This window comes from Dermacentor andersoni, chromosome 4, assembly GCF_023375885.2.
Source record: "Dermacentor andersoni chromosome 4, qqDerAnde1_hic_scaffold, whole genome shotgun sequence".
Lineage (NCBI taxonomy): Eukaryota > Metazoa > Arthropoda > Arachnida > Ixodida > Ixodidae > Dermacentor > Dermacentor andersoni.
Genome location: NC_092817.1, coordinates 9,767,384 through 9,784,068, shown reverse-complemented (window position 1 = coordinate 9,784,068; position 16,685 = coordinate 9,767,384). Strand labels below are relative to the sequence as shown.

The following is a 16,685-nucleotide window of genomic DNA, read 5'->3' as shown; positions in this document are numbered from 1 at the left end:
GCAAATGTGATCCTCTCGGACTTAATTCTATCTCGCACGGATGCTGGACTCCGCGAGTTTCTAAACTTGACCGACATTAACCTGAGAGGCTTTATGTAGTGCCCATGCATGGGTTTGCTGTCATACTTCTTTTCTTTTCTTCAATGAGAGTTCTTTATAAAAGATACAGGTTTGTGGGAGACCGGGCAGACTTGGCGCTTATATTTGGCCTGGTAACACCGGGAATGTCTGCAACGTATTTTCAATAATTTAGACATTCGAAATGTCTACTGGGCTGCGACGCACGACATTTAGTTTCAGCTCCCACCACCCTTCTCGCTCTGTCTTTGCGTAGTAGCACCGGTAAAGGACAATCGAGGAAAATTTGCAGGGTCTTCAGGGCAATTCTTTTGCTCAAATTTTAAAATAAATGTGCGCAATAAGATGTTGACACCTGTAAGAGGTATTGACTACTCTGTTTCGACATGCAAAGAAAAAGAAGGTGGTAAAAACTGTTTAATAAAGAATTCTCAATAACCTTCCATGTTGTTGTCGGAACTATATGACTTGAAAGAGCATTGGTTATGTTGAGTTCTACCGTGCCGTGTGTCGCGTCTTCGGCGAGCATCCAGCGAGGAAGCGGCCACAGCCGTTGCTTCCGCACGATAACGAATGAGCGGGCCCCCGTCGCGCGGCGATGCCGAGGAAGACGCCTTGGGTGGGACCATCCTGAGAGCGTACACACTCCCTCCACTTCCTTTTTTCGCTTCCCTCGAACTGCGCGAGCAGCACACCGAAAGCGAGGGGCAGCTACGCTCGCGTGATACGTCCCTTAAGGAAGCGAATGTTTACGGCTGATATCTGACACAGCTGCAGCTGAGGGCAACGAATAAAAACGGACCGATCGGCTGTCATCGTTTCCATGCGTCAACACAACAGCGGTTTTTAATAAACGTTCTCGATAAACTGTCGGTGGTCCTACTCAAGCCCTACACGAGTGGCTCACTTTGAATATAGGCGTTCATCAACTCGGGAAGAGTTAATTTAGCGCAAGAAGGAACAAGAAGTCGACAAGGAACATAGAACACGGGTATGGCAGCGCTACTTTCAACAACAGTAACCATTTCCGAAACTGATTCTCGTCACAGTGCAGATGCAGACTACCAGTTACAAAAATGTTGAAAAATAAAAGCGAGCCGGAACAATGGTGAACCAATTTGATACCTTAATAAAAATATTACAGCATGCGCAATAATTCAAGAAAACGGAAACATGTCCGCTGCACTTCTCATTGGGTTTAGTGTCATGCGAGGAGGTTTAGACATGAGAGGGGATCTAAAGTTTATATTAATTTCGATGCAGAATTGCAGACGGCAAATCCACGCTTTCCTGACCGTATTGTATTCGTATTAGCTTTGATTAATTCCTTCTGAATTTGTGTTCATCTTGATACGATGTCACAGACTGAAAACTGAAGTACTCTTGACCATCTTCAACACTGCATTATCAAAACACCATTTACCTTCCATTCCGATACTAAATCCAAAGTGACTTAGTGCTCGTGTCGCTAGTATGAATGTATTTTCTGCCTAAATGAACACGTTTGTGTAGCGCTATTTTCTGACACCTGCTTTTAGTTTCTTTGCATGTTTTGCTCTATTTCCATCATGCCTCCTCTTAACAGGTTTGTTCAAAGCTATATATTTTCAAACACAACATTGCCATTAACATGACGAGGTTTCTTGCTAGTTTGGAACGTCATTTCGTGCACATAACACACACACACGTGAGAGTGAAAGCTACCCACGCAGAGCATCAATAGGGAGATAAGAGTGTCGCGTAATAAAGCTACGTTGAAACAGTCCGACAGCCTGCCGACACACACTCGCCCGTAGGCGAAGCCAGCGATTTGAGCGAGGATAGAGCCAGTCCCGCGCGCGTCGAAGGCTTCAGCACTGGCGTGCGCGGCGAGTCGTAACGATGCGAGGCAGAACTTGACCGGCCACGTGAAACCTTTAACGCCAACTCGTGGATATCGAGACGGAAGCTGTAAACTCGCGCCTGGTCGCCCGAATCTGTACAGCGCTGAATTCGGTTGGTTGCTTGGTTGGCCTTTATGCTTGGCTCATACAAAGTACGGGGCATTAGTTGGTTGGTTAGTTTTTCGTTGGGAGGGAGATGCTTCCTTCCCTCTTCTCAGTGTTCTCGCCTCGCGCACGCCTCTCCCTATTTTTTTCATTTCTCCCAACCTCGCCATTCAGGAACATCGTCGTTCTCTTCTGGCGCATCACACACACGCAACATCAATGCTTCACGTCCACTTCACACGCCTCGCCAAATAGCCCAGCAAAGCATTCCGGTGGGAAACACGTGCCTTAGTCGCAAACCAACAATATTTATACACCGAGCAGAAAACAATCGCACGAAGTGTATTCAACGCTTATAAACTGTCATCCTTCAACGCCCGATTTTAGACGATATATTCCGACTAAAGCTCTTTTTATGTACCACTTGAAATTCATTGAAGAAGTGGAAGGGCAATAATGCATATTAGAAGGAATAAAATTCAGTCACCGATCATGTCAAGAAAATGCAAAAAAAATGGCGTTTATGAAGACCTACGGCTTCCTTGTTCACACGTTTATTTATAAGGCACAATTTGCCTCCAGGAGCACGAATAAAACAGGCACGTTTCCTTCCGTCCTGCTAAGGTTATTAGCCGTTGTGTGAATCAAGAGCGATTCTAGAAGAAGCCGACTAGCCGGGTCTTTTGGTAATTATATATGCGTTATTGCAGACTACGTGGTGATCATACTCACTACGCTCTCCTTACTTTTCTAGAAGTAACTAACTTAGCTTCGCGTTTGCAGTTTATTTCCGTTTTCAAATGACGTGACCTCAGACACTGTTCCTTCTATTTTAACATTCACTAGTAGCTCGACCAGCAGTGACAGGCCTTATGTACTGTGTGTGACCTGTACTGTGTGTGTCCTGCTTTATTCTTTGATATTTGTCGTATTGCTCTTTGTTTTCTCTTTCCTCGCTTTCTTGCTATCTTCCATTTCTATGTTTATGTCTCCTTTTTGAAGAGTAGGCAGTCGTACACGTTAAGGCGGCTGCGCGACTGGAAGCTCGAGGCACTTTGCGTGAATTCGCGGGCTTGTTTCATGCTCGGATAAACAATTTTATGTAGCACGTATTGAGTAACAGAAAGCTGTATCGGGAGTCTTTCATGTTACTCTACAATTTTCTTCTTGACACATTTCACCTAATTATAATATTTGATAAATTGAATAAATAATTAAGATAATTATGTAATTATGCAATCCGCAAAATATTATCTGAGTATCTCCAAGCGATGGCAAACAACATTACCTAGGTTCTGTCCAGATAGTGGCATTTTTATATCTTTAAATCTTGTTGCATGATAGTTGGGACACTCCATATAGTATATGTTTGGCTATTCTGTGCATTTATTACCATGCAGTTGGTGCTGATTTATCCTTATTTATGTCATATTTATTTGTAGGGGGTAATTAGTTATTGCACTAATGATTTTATTTTGCTTCTATTGCTACTGCGTTATCTTGGCAATGAAGTGAGGGACATACCATGAACACCATCTTTGTACTTTGTGTAAATACACACTTTTTCATAGAGTCAACAGAACTAGTCAAGCTCCTATCCTAGAGGTTATCCTACATTTCTTTGTGATGTCCGAATAAAATAATAATCTTTGTTTCTGTTGTCGGAAGTACAGGTGGAACTGTCCGTGGTGCAAGTCGCGGCAAAGCCACTATCTAGGGGTGTGCGAATAGTGATCTTTGAGACCGAATCGAATACGAATCGAAAAGTGCCAGAAGCGAACCGAACATCGAATAGTTTTCGAATAATGAACAGCCTTTATCAAAATTACGATAAAACGATGTTCGCATTTCAGTATTTTTAAATGAAAATGTTTGTACCACTTCATAGAATAGTATGAGGCGTTGCTTATTAAAGCACAAATGGAACATAAGGAGCAAACAAGCAGTTTCTTCACATGCACACGGCTCTTCAGAGAGTTCGAATGATCGCCATACTTTAATGTATGGCTACCTCAACGATGTAGCGCCCTCCACAACGTTCTCACGTTTTATGTCTGTACTATGACCGCGGGGGTTAGAATTGACCGTATTTGTGCTCCAATATTATATTTCATTGGGCACAGTTGACGTTTTCAAACATTCAAAATATATTCTAAATGTATTGGCATTTGCGAATAGTGACTATTCAATTCGAAGGCTGAATCGAATAAGACACTATTAGATTTCTTATTAGAAAGTCCCTTACTTACCCCTTACCATATTGAGTGTTCTCTTAGCTTCCGTACCGGTTAAACTGCGTAAACACGAGCGTGTGCTCGTGTTACGAGAGCGTTGCAACTCGATGTAGTGACAGAATGTTTCTTAATGCATTTCGCGCAAGACCTTCTGTATCTCAAACCTGAGAGGTCGGGGATACTGCTTTTTTTTCCCCAAATTTCTGTTTTCATTTCAAGCTTCCTTCTATTTACCCGAGCTTCAGGATGTTGTCCTCGTTCGCAGGATATAGGTAACGAAAATTGCATTCTGGGTAGCCTTGTTTGCAGTTTTTTCTGAAACGATAAACAGTTATAAAGATACTGCGTGACCTTCCGATCTTATGATAAAGCTCATAGCAGCCTATCGTACACTACCATCGGATAAAATACAAATTTTTCCTTATTTTTTTTTTATTGCATCCTTAGGTAGGAGAGGTAGGCACCAAAGGCGCGTGATAAAAGCGCATGCAGTACAGACAGATGTCCCACTTTGAAAGAGCAAACGTCGTTGCAGCTTCTCGTTCTTCGCAGCAGCCATCTGATAGTGGCAAGTGCGTAGTATAAGACAGGTAGTTCCTTCAGAGACTACTGGAAAGAGGTTCATTCACCTTTGTAATTTAGAGATAGCAAGAGCATAAGTAGGGCCACAGAAGCCCAATAAGTTGGCTAGACCATTTATGATTTCTACATTGTTGTATTATAATTCATACCCAGCGTAGATATCAAGGATAAGAGAATTATGTAGCATATGCTACGGAAGCAATATAATTGGGAACTTGGTCATGTAGAAAGACAATTCGCGCAGCAATGAGCCGCAGAAAGCGACTCCCACCAGTAGACGTTTGTTCTTTCCTTTCTAGCTCGAACACAGACGTAGCTCCAGGATGTCAGAAAATAACTTGGGCGCGCTCTCTTCACCCGATTGAAAAATTGTGGCACTCAATATGCTTTTCTTTGTGACGAAGGTCGATACCTTAGCACACAAAGTTGACATTTATTTTTGTGGGGGTAACCCGTACGTTTAACTAACGGCTTCACATAACTGTCTGGCGGTTATTGAAGGCCTTAACTTTCGTGGTTATGCGGAGGTAGTAGCAACTCAGGGGTCTATCCCACGCAATCCAGCTTGATTTATGACTGTGACGCGTTGCAGAAACTATAACTATAGGCTCTGCAACTGATTTCAACCGCCGCAGTATGTAGCAGCAAAAGAGTGTACACAACGCTCAAGACATGAACATAAAGATCACCAGTCATTGCGTACGATCGCCATTTTTCTCAGGAACAACGGCTTATCTTTGATTTCTGCAAATGCGCTTATTAGTCACCGGCGTTTGAGACCGACCGCTTGGGCAGGGCACAGACACGGCACGAGAGGCGTTCTCCGAGCAAAAGCGCTGGAAATAGCATGGCCCACTGTGGCGCCCTTCTTCTTCGCTGCAATTTCTACTAGCTTATACTGCAGGGTTCGCGTTCAGGATGAGACCTCAGCCGCTATTCCTTCCATGTCTATTTCATTTCTGCTGTTTTTTGCCTTTTTTGCAGCAGTTGTTCTTCGTACTTTTATCAAGTGCTACGCTGTTCGCGCGTCGACGAAAGGGGATCATTACCGCCCTTGCTAGCCTCGATCGTTGCCCCGAAGTGCTCGTGCCGAAGGCTAATGCGTCAGTATTTGTGGTGTCGGTCGAAACCCACAAACAAGTTCTGTTGCCATATTATGCGGATGTGGTTACATCCCGAACTCTCGGCAATACGCGAGAGAGGAACACGCGCATGGTTCGCTCCGGTCTGACGTGAGTGACCTTCTCGCGGATGCTCCTGCGGAGTACAGCGTGCCAGCCGGGGCAGCGTCGTCGTTCTTTCGTTCGCAGCGAGCGACTCAACGGCCGCCCTACCGATTGTTGTCCGACCCGGGAAAGCCCGCGAGCTGGCGTTTACCTTGACACAGCGATCGCGGTGAACGTACCCCGTAATGTCTTCAAGGTCTCAGCGAACTCTTGCCGGCCTATCGGCCTTTAGACCCGTCTTCGCCGACAGCTGGCCGCGCCACCCAGTGTGCGTTCGCTGCCAACTCACCTCTCTTTGCGTCGCCATAATGTTGCGAAAGCTTAAAGCGTATGATTTTTCCATCTCATCTTAGAAAGGGCGTCAAGTAGACTGAAAGTAACGCAGTATGTGTGATTGTACTGTACGAAAAAGCCTGCTTGGTGACAGTCATGGAAATTACGTGGTAGTTTACAGCTCACTGCTGTAGTCCAGACTAGAGCGCTGCACGGACCCGAGCTGGCGCGAAAGCCCTGGCTGGGAAAAGCGATTTCTGGTGACCCTGGGTTGAGCCCGAGCCGTTGCCTGGGCTCTTTCAATGATGGACGTCAGTTGGCCCCTGGAACATTTGCACCGGTCCGAGGCATTCTGTGCAACGCTCGGGGGTCAATTTGGGAAAACTGATTTTAGTTTGCTTAGCAAACAAATGAAAATGGTTCTTGCTTTTCTTTGTTTGATTTCGTTTTGTAAAATCTTTTCTGATTCTCTTTTTTTTTTTTTTTTTGCTGCTACAAGAACAACGCTTGTTCTCGCGAGATAAAAGTGATATATGCAAGAAAACGCTCTGAATACGGCCTGACAGTTAGCACTATTTACGATTGCATTATTTCGCCGCTCTGAATACAGATATTGTATTGCGATCGCGTTATTCTTTCTCCTTTTTTATTTATTACACCACATGGACGATTGCTTTATGTCACAGCAGTACATATAGGTAGTCGCCGCTTTAGCAGGTCTCGCAGTGTTCTTCATGAAGCTTAAATTTATGCATGAGAATGTGTGAAATTTATGCATGCGCTTAGATGGCTTGGTAAGAGCCGTGCATTTCTCACCTTCATTTTTCTGGTGGCTAAGTTGGAATATGCGCGTTTGAGCTTTCAGCTGTTTTTGTATTTAACAAATGTGAAGCTCTTTCTTTCTGCAAGGATTAAAGCCATTTTACTGCGGCAAAGAAGAAGTGCTCGCGCCGCCCCCGTCGCGCTGTCATGACGCGCGCGCGTAGCCCGCACATAGAGGGTCGTGTTTAGCTGCAAAAGCGTCAAAGGCAATTCAGTCACGCTGGGTATGAAGCCAGGCTAGCTAGTACTCCATCGTGTTCCACGCTGTGTAACAAAAGCAATGACCCTAGCGATCCGCATAATCGGCTCTGCCGTAGTGAGGGCAGCATATTGGCTTCTATATAGTGCATCTGACATTTGCGTTGTGCGCTCACACGCTATCGTTCCGAAGTTGTCTACTCACCACACCGTGGCGCATACACTGGTCTGGGCGGAAAGAACAGGAAACGTCAAGCTAAATCTAGCGCTGCCAAATGCTGACAGGTTTACCAGTTTTTCTTCTGCCTCACCTCGTGCACCGTCGAGGTACGAGGCCAGTAACGCCGTTGCCAGCATTCCTCACGCGACAGCCTAGTGGCGCGGCAGCAATGTGTTAGCGGACGCTGTTCCTGTTGCGCTGCACCAGTAGTCTGGGGTGCTATTCTCGACACGCATGGCGGCTGCACGGCCGCCATTATCCGCCATATTTACTCTCTGATTGGCTGTGGAGAGCTCACGCGCCCTAAAATTTGTGCCGGGAAACGGAAGTTTTGCGAAATGTCATTTTGCGTTTTCATCAAGATGACGAAACGTGACGTGGAGCTGCAAATTTTATGGACTAATACATTTTTTTGGTCCTTGGCAGATATATTGTGATGTTAGCGCTTCAAAATGAATGTGAGCGGTAGCGTGCAGAAGCCAGTGCAATGCATCTGCAATTGCGCGAATATGTGGTGGCGATCCAAGATATGCGCCATGCCAGCTAGCTGATTGGCTGAAGGAATATCTCCTGAGGGGCGTCACAGGAAGGGCTGTTTCGTAAACGTCATTTTGACGATGCGTGACGTTGCGCTGGGCCGCCATTGCTGAGATTTTCCGCCATAATTTTTGCTGCGACGAGCCGCGCGAATTATGCTAATGAGCAGCCATATGCAATGACAGCCGAGAGGAATGCGTATCGCCACATTTTCCCCGCCGTTTGGCACCACGAAAATCTTTTGTTCATAACGCGTGCTCATAGTATTTGCATTGCTTTCGGGTAGTGTTGGCATTTGTGTTTGGGGCCATCATTTTTTAAAAGAACGCGTTTATACGAAATAATATTGGTTGAACATAGCAAACTTTCGGCAATGTTGTCCACTTTTCACTGCTGCATTTGTATTGTAATCAAGATTAATGCCTTTTCGCACAATCAAAAGTTATGACAACGGCCTCTTTCTAATTTATAAAAGGAAATGTACGCAAGGCGGCGCCTTGGAAGTTTCCTCCCGCGGTGCGAGTAACCAGCGAAATGAACAAGAGATGGCAGCGCCGGCGCTTCCGTCGCGCTAGTGGATATCTCTGGCGCGCGCAACGCTATCGGTGATACTCGGCCGTTTCTCAGCCAGCCGAGCCGGGCTGAGTCACTTGCGTTTCACGAGATAGCGATAACCTGGCCTAGAACGTGCGCGCATCACCACTGGTAGGTCGCGTATGTTGTCTCAAGCAAGAAAACAAGCGCGTTGGCGCCAACATGCGATGACTCATTCCATTTTCCGGCGACACGCATTCCAGCTATTGAAGCAGACGACGGCTTGTACGCAGCAGACGACGGAAGCGAGAAGCGTTTTCGACGGAATAATCATACGCTTTGATATAGCTGCTTTATTTTTACTGCGGAGGAAAACTGTTTTGCTTTACCGATAACGCTACATTCAGTGCCTTCATTTCAGTTTCTTATGCGAAGCGTCAAGTTGGCGTCACGTTACGTAAGCAAAACTGGGCCACCAGCGCCATTTTGTTTGCGTCGCGCCTACGTCACGCACCGAAGAAAATGGCGGAATGTCCAGAATAGCGCCCCTGGCCTGCTGCGTGGCGCCATGCGTGTCGCCCCCGCGTATTAGACAGTTTTAGTTACACGTACGTAGAGGCTTCACGTACGCAAACGTGAAAAGCCTACGTACCTTACGTGCACGCCATCTGAAACGCTTTTAGCTACACGTACGCGACGCATGCCAAGAGCTACATCTATCGGGAAATGTGAACACGGCGGTAGCCAATTCAATCCTGTCGCCGTGTTTCGATGCAAGCTGTCTGCGCGCGCGGCCCGCTATTGCTTGTTCGTGATCTCGCGGAACTCCCGCGCGAAGCTGTCCACGTGCGCAAGAAACGCACGCAAAGAATTGAATCTCACGTACGTCTGTGAGACGCGCGCGCGCCCGCTACGTTGTACGCATGCGCACTGCTGACACGTAGAAGATCTACGTACGCAAAGCCTCTACGTACGTGTAACTAAAACTGTCTATTGTTAGAATAGCGTGCGAGGAGCCAGAGAGCGCAACGCTTAACCTCGCTATCGCTCTCAATGCTTTGAATTATGGCGAATCTGTCTTATTTTACACGTGCGCATAATTCTGGCAGTTTACAAAAAGAGCTGTGCACACACACACACACACACACACACACACACAAACGCACACGCACACGCACACGCACACGCACACACACACACACACACACACACAAGAAACAATTGGCATTGCCGCAGTTTCTTAACCTAGGTTTTGCTTCTTGTCGACCTTTGCAGCTTAGCTGTACACGTCCCTTGTAGGAAAAAGCTGTGCGCAATGTTTTGTTGTCAATGCATGTAGTTGTATGGTAACATAATTAAGAGTTCGACGAAAGTTCGTCTGGTCAGGCATGGAAATGAAGGGATTACGGCCACTGACCAAGTCTGAGGAATAATCTGACGTTTCGGAACCACGTACGGGTTCCTTGTTCACTGAATTGGACATGAAATCGTCGTCACTTATATAGCCAGCACGTGACGTAATGAACGTGCGTAAACGGCAGGCATAGTCCCTGGTATCCGGTTCATTGTAGCTGGCGTCGATTGAATGATAGGTATTCTAGCAGCCGTCGGGATGACACGTTCTTTTCTTTGGCAACAACAGTGGCATTGTCCCAGTCAATCTTCTGATTATGTTCATGCGCATGCTCGGCAATGGCGTTCGTCGTGTGGCTATTATTTCTTACATCACGTTTATGTTCCTTGAGGCGTCTGGAGAACTTCCCTGTTTCACCAATATATACTCTGTGGCAATCAGCGCCTGGTATCTTATACACATTTCCTGGGAATGATTCAACAGGTAACCGGTCTTTGACATTCATGAGCTGGTTCCTGAGCTTGCTGGTCGGGATGTGGGCAATGCGCAAATCGTATTTCGAAAATACGCGTGACAGTGCCTCGCTGATTCCTTGGACGTAAGGGATGGCTGCACGTGCACGGATTGTCGTGTTGTTCTCCGAGCTTGGCTCTAATATCCGCTTCTCGGTCCTTTGTATGAAACGACTAGGGTAGCCGTTGCGGGTTAGTTCACGGTGGATCGTCTGTAATTCCTTTTTTAGTGCATCGTCGCCTGAGCAGACGCGTACGGCACGTGTTATCAGGGACGACACTACGGATGTCTTATGGCCGACAGGGTGACAAGAATTAAACTTAAGATAACGACCTGTGTGTGTAGGCTTCCTGTATACCGAGAAGGCGAGAGCGTCCCCATCCCGACGAACCAGTACATCCTCCAAGAAAGGCAACGAGTTGTCCCTCTCGTGTTCCACAGTGAATTGTATGTGCGCATTTTGGGCGTTCAGGCAGTCCAGGAAGCGTTGGATGTCTTGTTTCTTCAAAATACAGAAACAGTCATCCACGTAGCGGTAAAAAACTTTAGGTGCCGGGTTGAATGTGGCCAGCACTTTCCCTTCCAAGGCGTCCATTACTAGATTGACCGTGGTGACCGATATTGACGCTCCCATTGCCGTGCCATGCGTTTGCTGATAAAGGCTGCCACCATAAGAAAAATACGTGTTGCTTAGACAAAACCGCAGCAGCTCGCTGAGTTCGGGGACGTCGAAGGGGGTGCGACCAGGAAGACCACTGTCTGCTTCTAGGGCTTCTTTGCATGTGGCTACTGCCATATCCACTGGGATACTAGTGAAAAGCGATGTGACGTCGAACGAGACCAAGGCGTCATCTTCACTCAACGTGATGTCCTTTATCTTTGCTACAAATGCGGATGAGTTTTCGACGTGCGTCGAGGTCTTACCGGCAAGAGGGCTCAACACCTGGGGAAGGTAACCCGATAGTCGGTAGAGTGGTGATCTGGTGAAGTCGACGATAGGACGAAGTGGGACGTCAGGCTTGTGGACTTTTGGCAGGCCGTAGATTGCAGGGGTTGATCCGATCGTGCAGAGCAAACGGTGATAGAGACCCACGTGGTGCGGAGGGACCAACTTAAACAGCCTGGCCAGCAATTTTTGGAGTTTGGTTTGTAGTCTGCTTGTAGGGTCATAAGCCAGAGGAGCGTACGTATGATGGTCTTCGAGAAGGGCCAACATCTTCTTGTGGTAGTCGCTCTTATCTAGCAGGACCGTGGCGTTGCCTTTGTCGGAGGGTAGAATGGCGATGCTACTGTTATTCCGTAGGCTTTGAATGGCTTGCTTCTCCTTTACCGACGAATGCGTTCTTGCACCGTGTCTCCGCATACCGAAAAGTACACCAAAGCACATTCAAAGTACATGTACAAAGTACAAGTACAAAGTACCGGACACCAGGGACTATGCCTGCCGTTTACGCACGTTCATTACGTCACGTGCTGGCTATATAAGTGACGACGATTTCATGTCCAATTCAGTGAACAAGGAACCCGTACGCGGTTCCGAAACGTCAGATTATTCATCAGACTTGGTCAGTGACCGTAATCCCTTCATAGTTGTATGGCAATGTCTTAGAACAAACCGCGTAGACCACGATAGTTTTAAGGCATTTATAGACTAGATTATGGAGTTTTACGTGCCAAACCCACTTTCAGATTATGAGGCACGTCGTAGTGGGGGACTACGGAAATTTGGAATACCTGGGGTTCTTTAACGTGCACCTAAATCTAAGTGCACGTTGCCTTCCCATTTCGCGCCCATCGAAATGCGGCTGCCGTGGCCGGCACTCGATCGCGCGACCTCGTGCTTAGAAGCCCAGCACCAAGTATTCATATACTAAGTTCCTATAGTCGCGAGCCCGGGCTGGGCCTGGTCATGCAGGCACGTGTCTGGGCAGGGGCGAAGTCGAAAAAAATTATGGCCATTCAGTGCTCGAGCCCATGTATTATAAAGCAGCGTTAAGTGCACTATAAATTCAGAAAATACGCAAGGCGGCAACTTTCGTAGCTTTGAATATTGGTGGCGTGAATGCTACCGATGTTCCGAAAAAAAATAATAATGTGAAAACGTTGAAGCTAGCTACGAAAAATGTTTGAGCACATATTGCATAATTCCTTAAAAAAAAGATACATTACAATTACTTTAGCTATGTCACACTTTCTAGTGGGCACCCATATCAAATATTATTTTACGGCTTTCATGAAATCACCACAGTGCATAGGTCAGTTTTGCGAAAGTAACACGCACAAGTTATTCGTATAATTGGGACTGGCACATAGCATGTTAGTTCTGTTTGCTTCATATGTCCCACTTGATGCAATTAACAGAACTGTGATGTCTCTTTTCATACACGAAGTAGAGTGTTCAAAGAACGCTTGGATTTTTTAATGACTTCTAGCTTTCTGCATAATATCGACGAGGCCAAGTTATGCCTACGTATGCAACAGACCTCATCAAAATTAGTATTAGTAGTATACCTCTAAATTTAATTATTTGAATATGTTTCGATATGATACCTTCAAATGTGAATGTTCCTCTTAAAAAACCAACGTATCTTAACGGGACAACACTAACGCTTAATAGGTGTAATGCGGTATTGACTATTGGTAGCCTGATTTCCCAGTGTCGCTTGATACGACCCTGGACTAACCACGGTAAGTGCAAATAGTTCTCGTTTTTATTTATTAAATGACAATATCCTGAGAAAATAAGCCACGGTAGGCGGGCTATCACAATCTACAAAAACACTCCAACAACTAAAGAATGCCAAAAAAGCAATATAATAAAGAAACAAAGGCAGACAGCGGAAGAACAGCGGAATCATCACATAACTCAAGTATATATCATGTTGTTCTATATGTGTAGCCTAAGTACCAGCGTGATGGTGGGATGAAGGTGCTCGTAATGAAGGAAACTTTATGTTTTAGCAAGCAAGCTGTGGCACTCCAATCGAGTTCTGCGTTCCATAATTTTCTTAATGGGCAGTGCTTAGTCATAACACATATCTAAGCAGCGGCGCTGAAACGTTTGGCCATCTCGGACCAAGTCCGATTGCCTGGCCTTGGCAGAAAATTCGCGCTGCTGCACAAGGCGCTTAGGCGAGCTAGAGGCATTTGCGCAATCCGAATACATCAGAGGATTGCTGGAGATAAAATATTCAGCCTTTATTGAAGGTGCTCTCACATTTACAAATGGGGTGAACATGCCAACTCACTACTCAGCTTCGAACACATTCATTAAAGCACCGGCCACACAAATATTAGCATTCTTCGAAGGGTATTAACCCAAAATGAATGCGCAGTAAGCTTGCTACCGGAAAACTGTTATCTAAGCAATGGGCTTGGACAAACAGTCGCAAGACAAGCGATTGCTTGTTTTGCAAATGCGCCTCGCTCGCGCCAGGCGGCGCTTTATGCCAGCGCAGACTGCCTTCGTACCATCTGTGTTGTATGAAGGCTCCCTGTAACGCACGAGCGGGCTCAACAAAGAAAAACAAAACTCGGGCGCCGCGGCGGACCGATTTAGAAGCTGGCGTTGTGGAAGACGAACGTGGCTGGAGCTGTACTGCCGTCAGTCGGCCGAGTGGCTTCTAACTCTGCGGGAAATTACGGAACGCAGCCAGAGGCCAGACCTGTAGACGTCCGGCGCCGTGCACGAAGTGGCCTGCGAAGCCTTTCGCACTCGCACCACTTCAGACCGGTGGCCAGCCCAGCGCCGAAACCATGGGTCCAGAGGAGGAGCAGGGGATCAGTGAGATATTAATGCTTCCTTCGACAGCCTCGCTTTTTTTATTTGTGGTTGTGCGTGTTATTGGCTCTGTATAGACGCAGGATTCAGGCACACATTTACTGCCGACTGCCAAGTGCAGCACACATCCCATTGAGCAAAATGCGCGCTTTGATCGGTGATCAAATGAAAAAGTACTCTGCCCTCATTACAGCGCAGTAATGTCGCAGCATAACATGAACACGGTATTGCCGCGCACAGCCAAGCCGAAGTTATGTTGGAAACGCTCTTCGTGTGGTCGACGCTTTTTTGCACGTGCTAAGTGACTATCCTTGCGTTGCTGAGCCCGACGTCGCGATATCAATGCGAGCCACGGTGGCGACGCGGGGCAGCGAATGCTGCGCTGCCGCAGGCACTGCAACTGAGTACGAAGTCCGGGGATGCCGCTTTACCAGCGACCATTCTTTCCTAGCGTACACCGAAACCGCACGACACCCGTTCTCTGGCGACCGTAGAAACAATGAAAGTAATCACCGCAGCTCGCATAGCAAGGTACATGCCTCGTAAATTTAGGCGCGATGAGTGTAAATGAATTAAATATACATTACGGATACTTGAACACGTTAATGACAGCCTGATATTTTGTGACGACATTACAATATCGTTCCTAACAATAAAACTCTTTTACGTGCGATGCTCCTAAGCTTCTAAATATTTCGCGCTTTCAGACACGCAGTCCTATCGACGGTTGAACGAACATGCGTATGAGTAGATAGACGGACGGATAGATTAGTCGCTGCTTTACTATACAAAATTATCCTCGCTCGTCTTGTGGCATTTTCTCCGCCTAATTGACTGACGGTCATATATTCTGCATTTTATTTCCATGATTTCAACATATTTCCCCGATTGATGGGCTGGTCCATATCGTATATCACAGATACATGAGATGATTGGGTCATTGAAAAACCCAAACAGCAGTAGCAAAATTTTCTTTGCACATCTTTTTGATCCCTGAGGGAACAAAACCTTTTCTGGACAGTTCAGGTGCTCGAAATGAGCGGCTCCACCAGCGGCCAAGAACGATATATGCTACGTGCGATATATAGTTTTTAGTGCGAGTATATAATGCGCGGCGGTCATCTTGAAACAGGTGCTGCGCGTCAAGGACGACATGAAAAATAAATATTCTCGACCATAACCTTAGTGTGGAGTATTCGGTTTATTGCTTTAGCAGACATGTCAAAGGCGCGAAACTGAGACTATGACAGGAGTAACAACAGCCACATATACGAGGGCCTTCACTAAGTGTTGGCTTGGGATAGTTGGCTAGGTTCTATGTTTGAAAAACACCTAAAGGGCACACGGTATGAGACTAGAACACAAGCGTTGTGTTTGTGTCCTTTGTTCATTCGTATTCGTCTTTTATGCTGTTATCAAGTACGGCAAGTAGTTTTGCGAACCTGTTACCTCTGGGATTTTAGTGATATTTCACCGGATATCTCTCCGACCAAGGATTGACGGTAATGACGCCGATGTCAATTTCTTACTGCGTCTTTGCGCGAACGACGCATCGGTAACAAGCTTGAATACCCGTGCAGTCGAAGCAAAGGACTTTAGAGCACACACGAACTAGTCACACTCTCGGCCGATCGCGTTCAAGGGTATACTTTCACTTTTGCGTCACGTGGGGTCTAGCGCGACGCCTCCTTGGTGCGACGGGCGCACCGGCTCGTGCCAATGCTCGAACAATGAGTGCGCTCTGAAGGCGATATCCCGGAACGTGAAGGCGAGCCAATCCAGCCACGTGTGCCGAAGAAGGAAGAAGTGACAGTCCTTCGCGTTATTGATTGAGTGCACAATGACCCGATTCTCGAGCCATGCCTCATTGTTGGTGCGTGCCACGTTTTGAAGGCACATCATCATTGCTTTCGCGCAACGCCCGCGTTCAATATGGCGTGGCGTTGCAAGATGGCTCGCTGCTCTTCGCCGCTCTGCCGGTCTTGTCATATCTCTGAGATTAGTGAAGGCGGGCGGCCTTCACTAATGACATGCCCGGCATCAGAACTGGCTGACATTTTCTCTTGCGAACTATTCTAGCGTAAGAGCTTTTTGTGAATACGGGCCCTAATAAACAAAACAAAAACGGGTCTTCCCATAGTTTTTTCGCTAGTTGGAATTTGTGCACCAAAAAACCTCGTCTGCTTCAGGCTAAAAGGGCCCAGAGAGCGGCAACTTCATGCTCGGACAGGACAGTAATTACTTTGTTCTCTTGAAGGCTATAACATCTACTAACCTTATCGGAGGTCTCTATCAGAATCTTGAACACTAAGATATTACCAGAGAGCCCTTAAAATGTACATCCA

General features: G+C 46.5%; 1 protein-coding gene across 6 annotated transcripts in view; it reads left to right on the top strand.

Annotated features, from left to right (window-relative positions):
* The window catches only part of LOC126535758 (allene oxide synthase-lipoxygenase protein-like), a 134,400-nt gene that overhangs the window by 56,037 nt on the left and 61,678 nt on the right, over window positions 1-16,685 (top strand). For 3 of the 6 annotated variants that reach the window (XR_008613572.2, XM_050182548.3, XM_055073376.2), the window contains exon 1: window positions 14,231-14,343. The exons of the other annotated variants lie outside the window; for them this stretch is intronic. Coding sequence is in view for 2 of the 3 variants with exons in the window: in XM_050182548.3 (XP_050038505.1) it covers window positions 14,316-14,343 (28 nt within the window). In the remaining variant the exon portion in view is untranslated. Of the gene's footprint in view, window positions 1-14,230; window positions 14,344-16,685 lie in introns of those variants that run through there. 6 annotated transcript variants of the gene reach the window in all.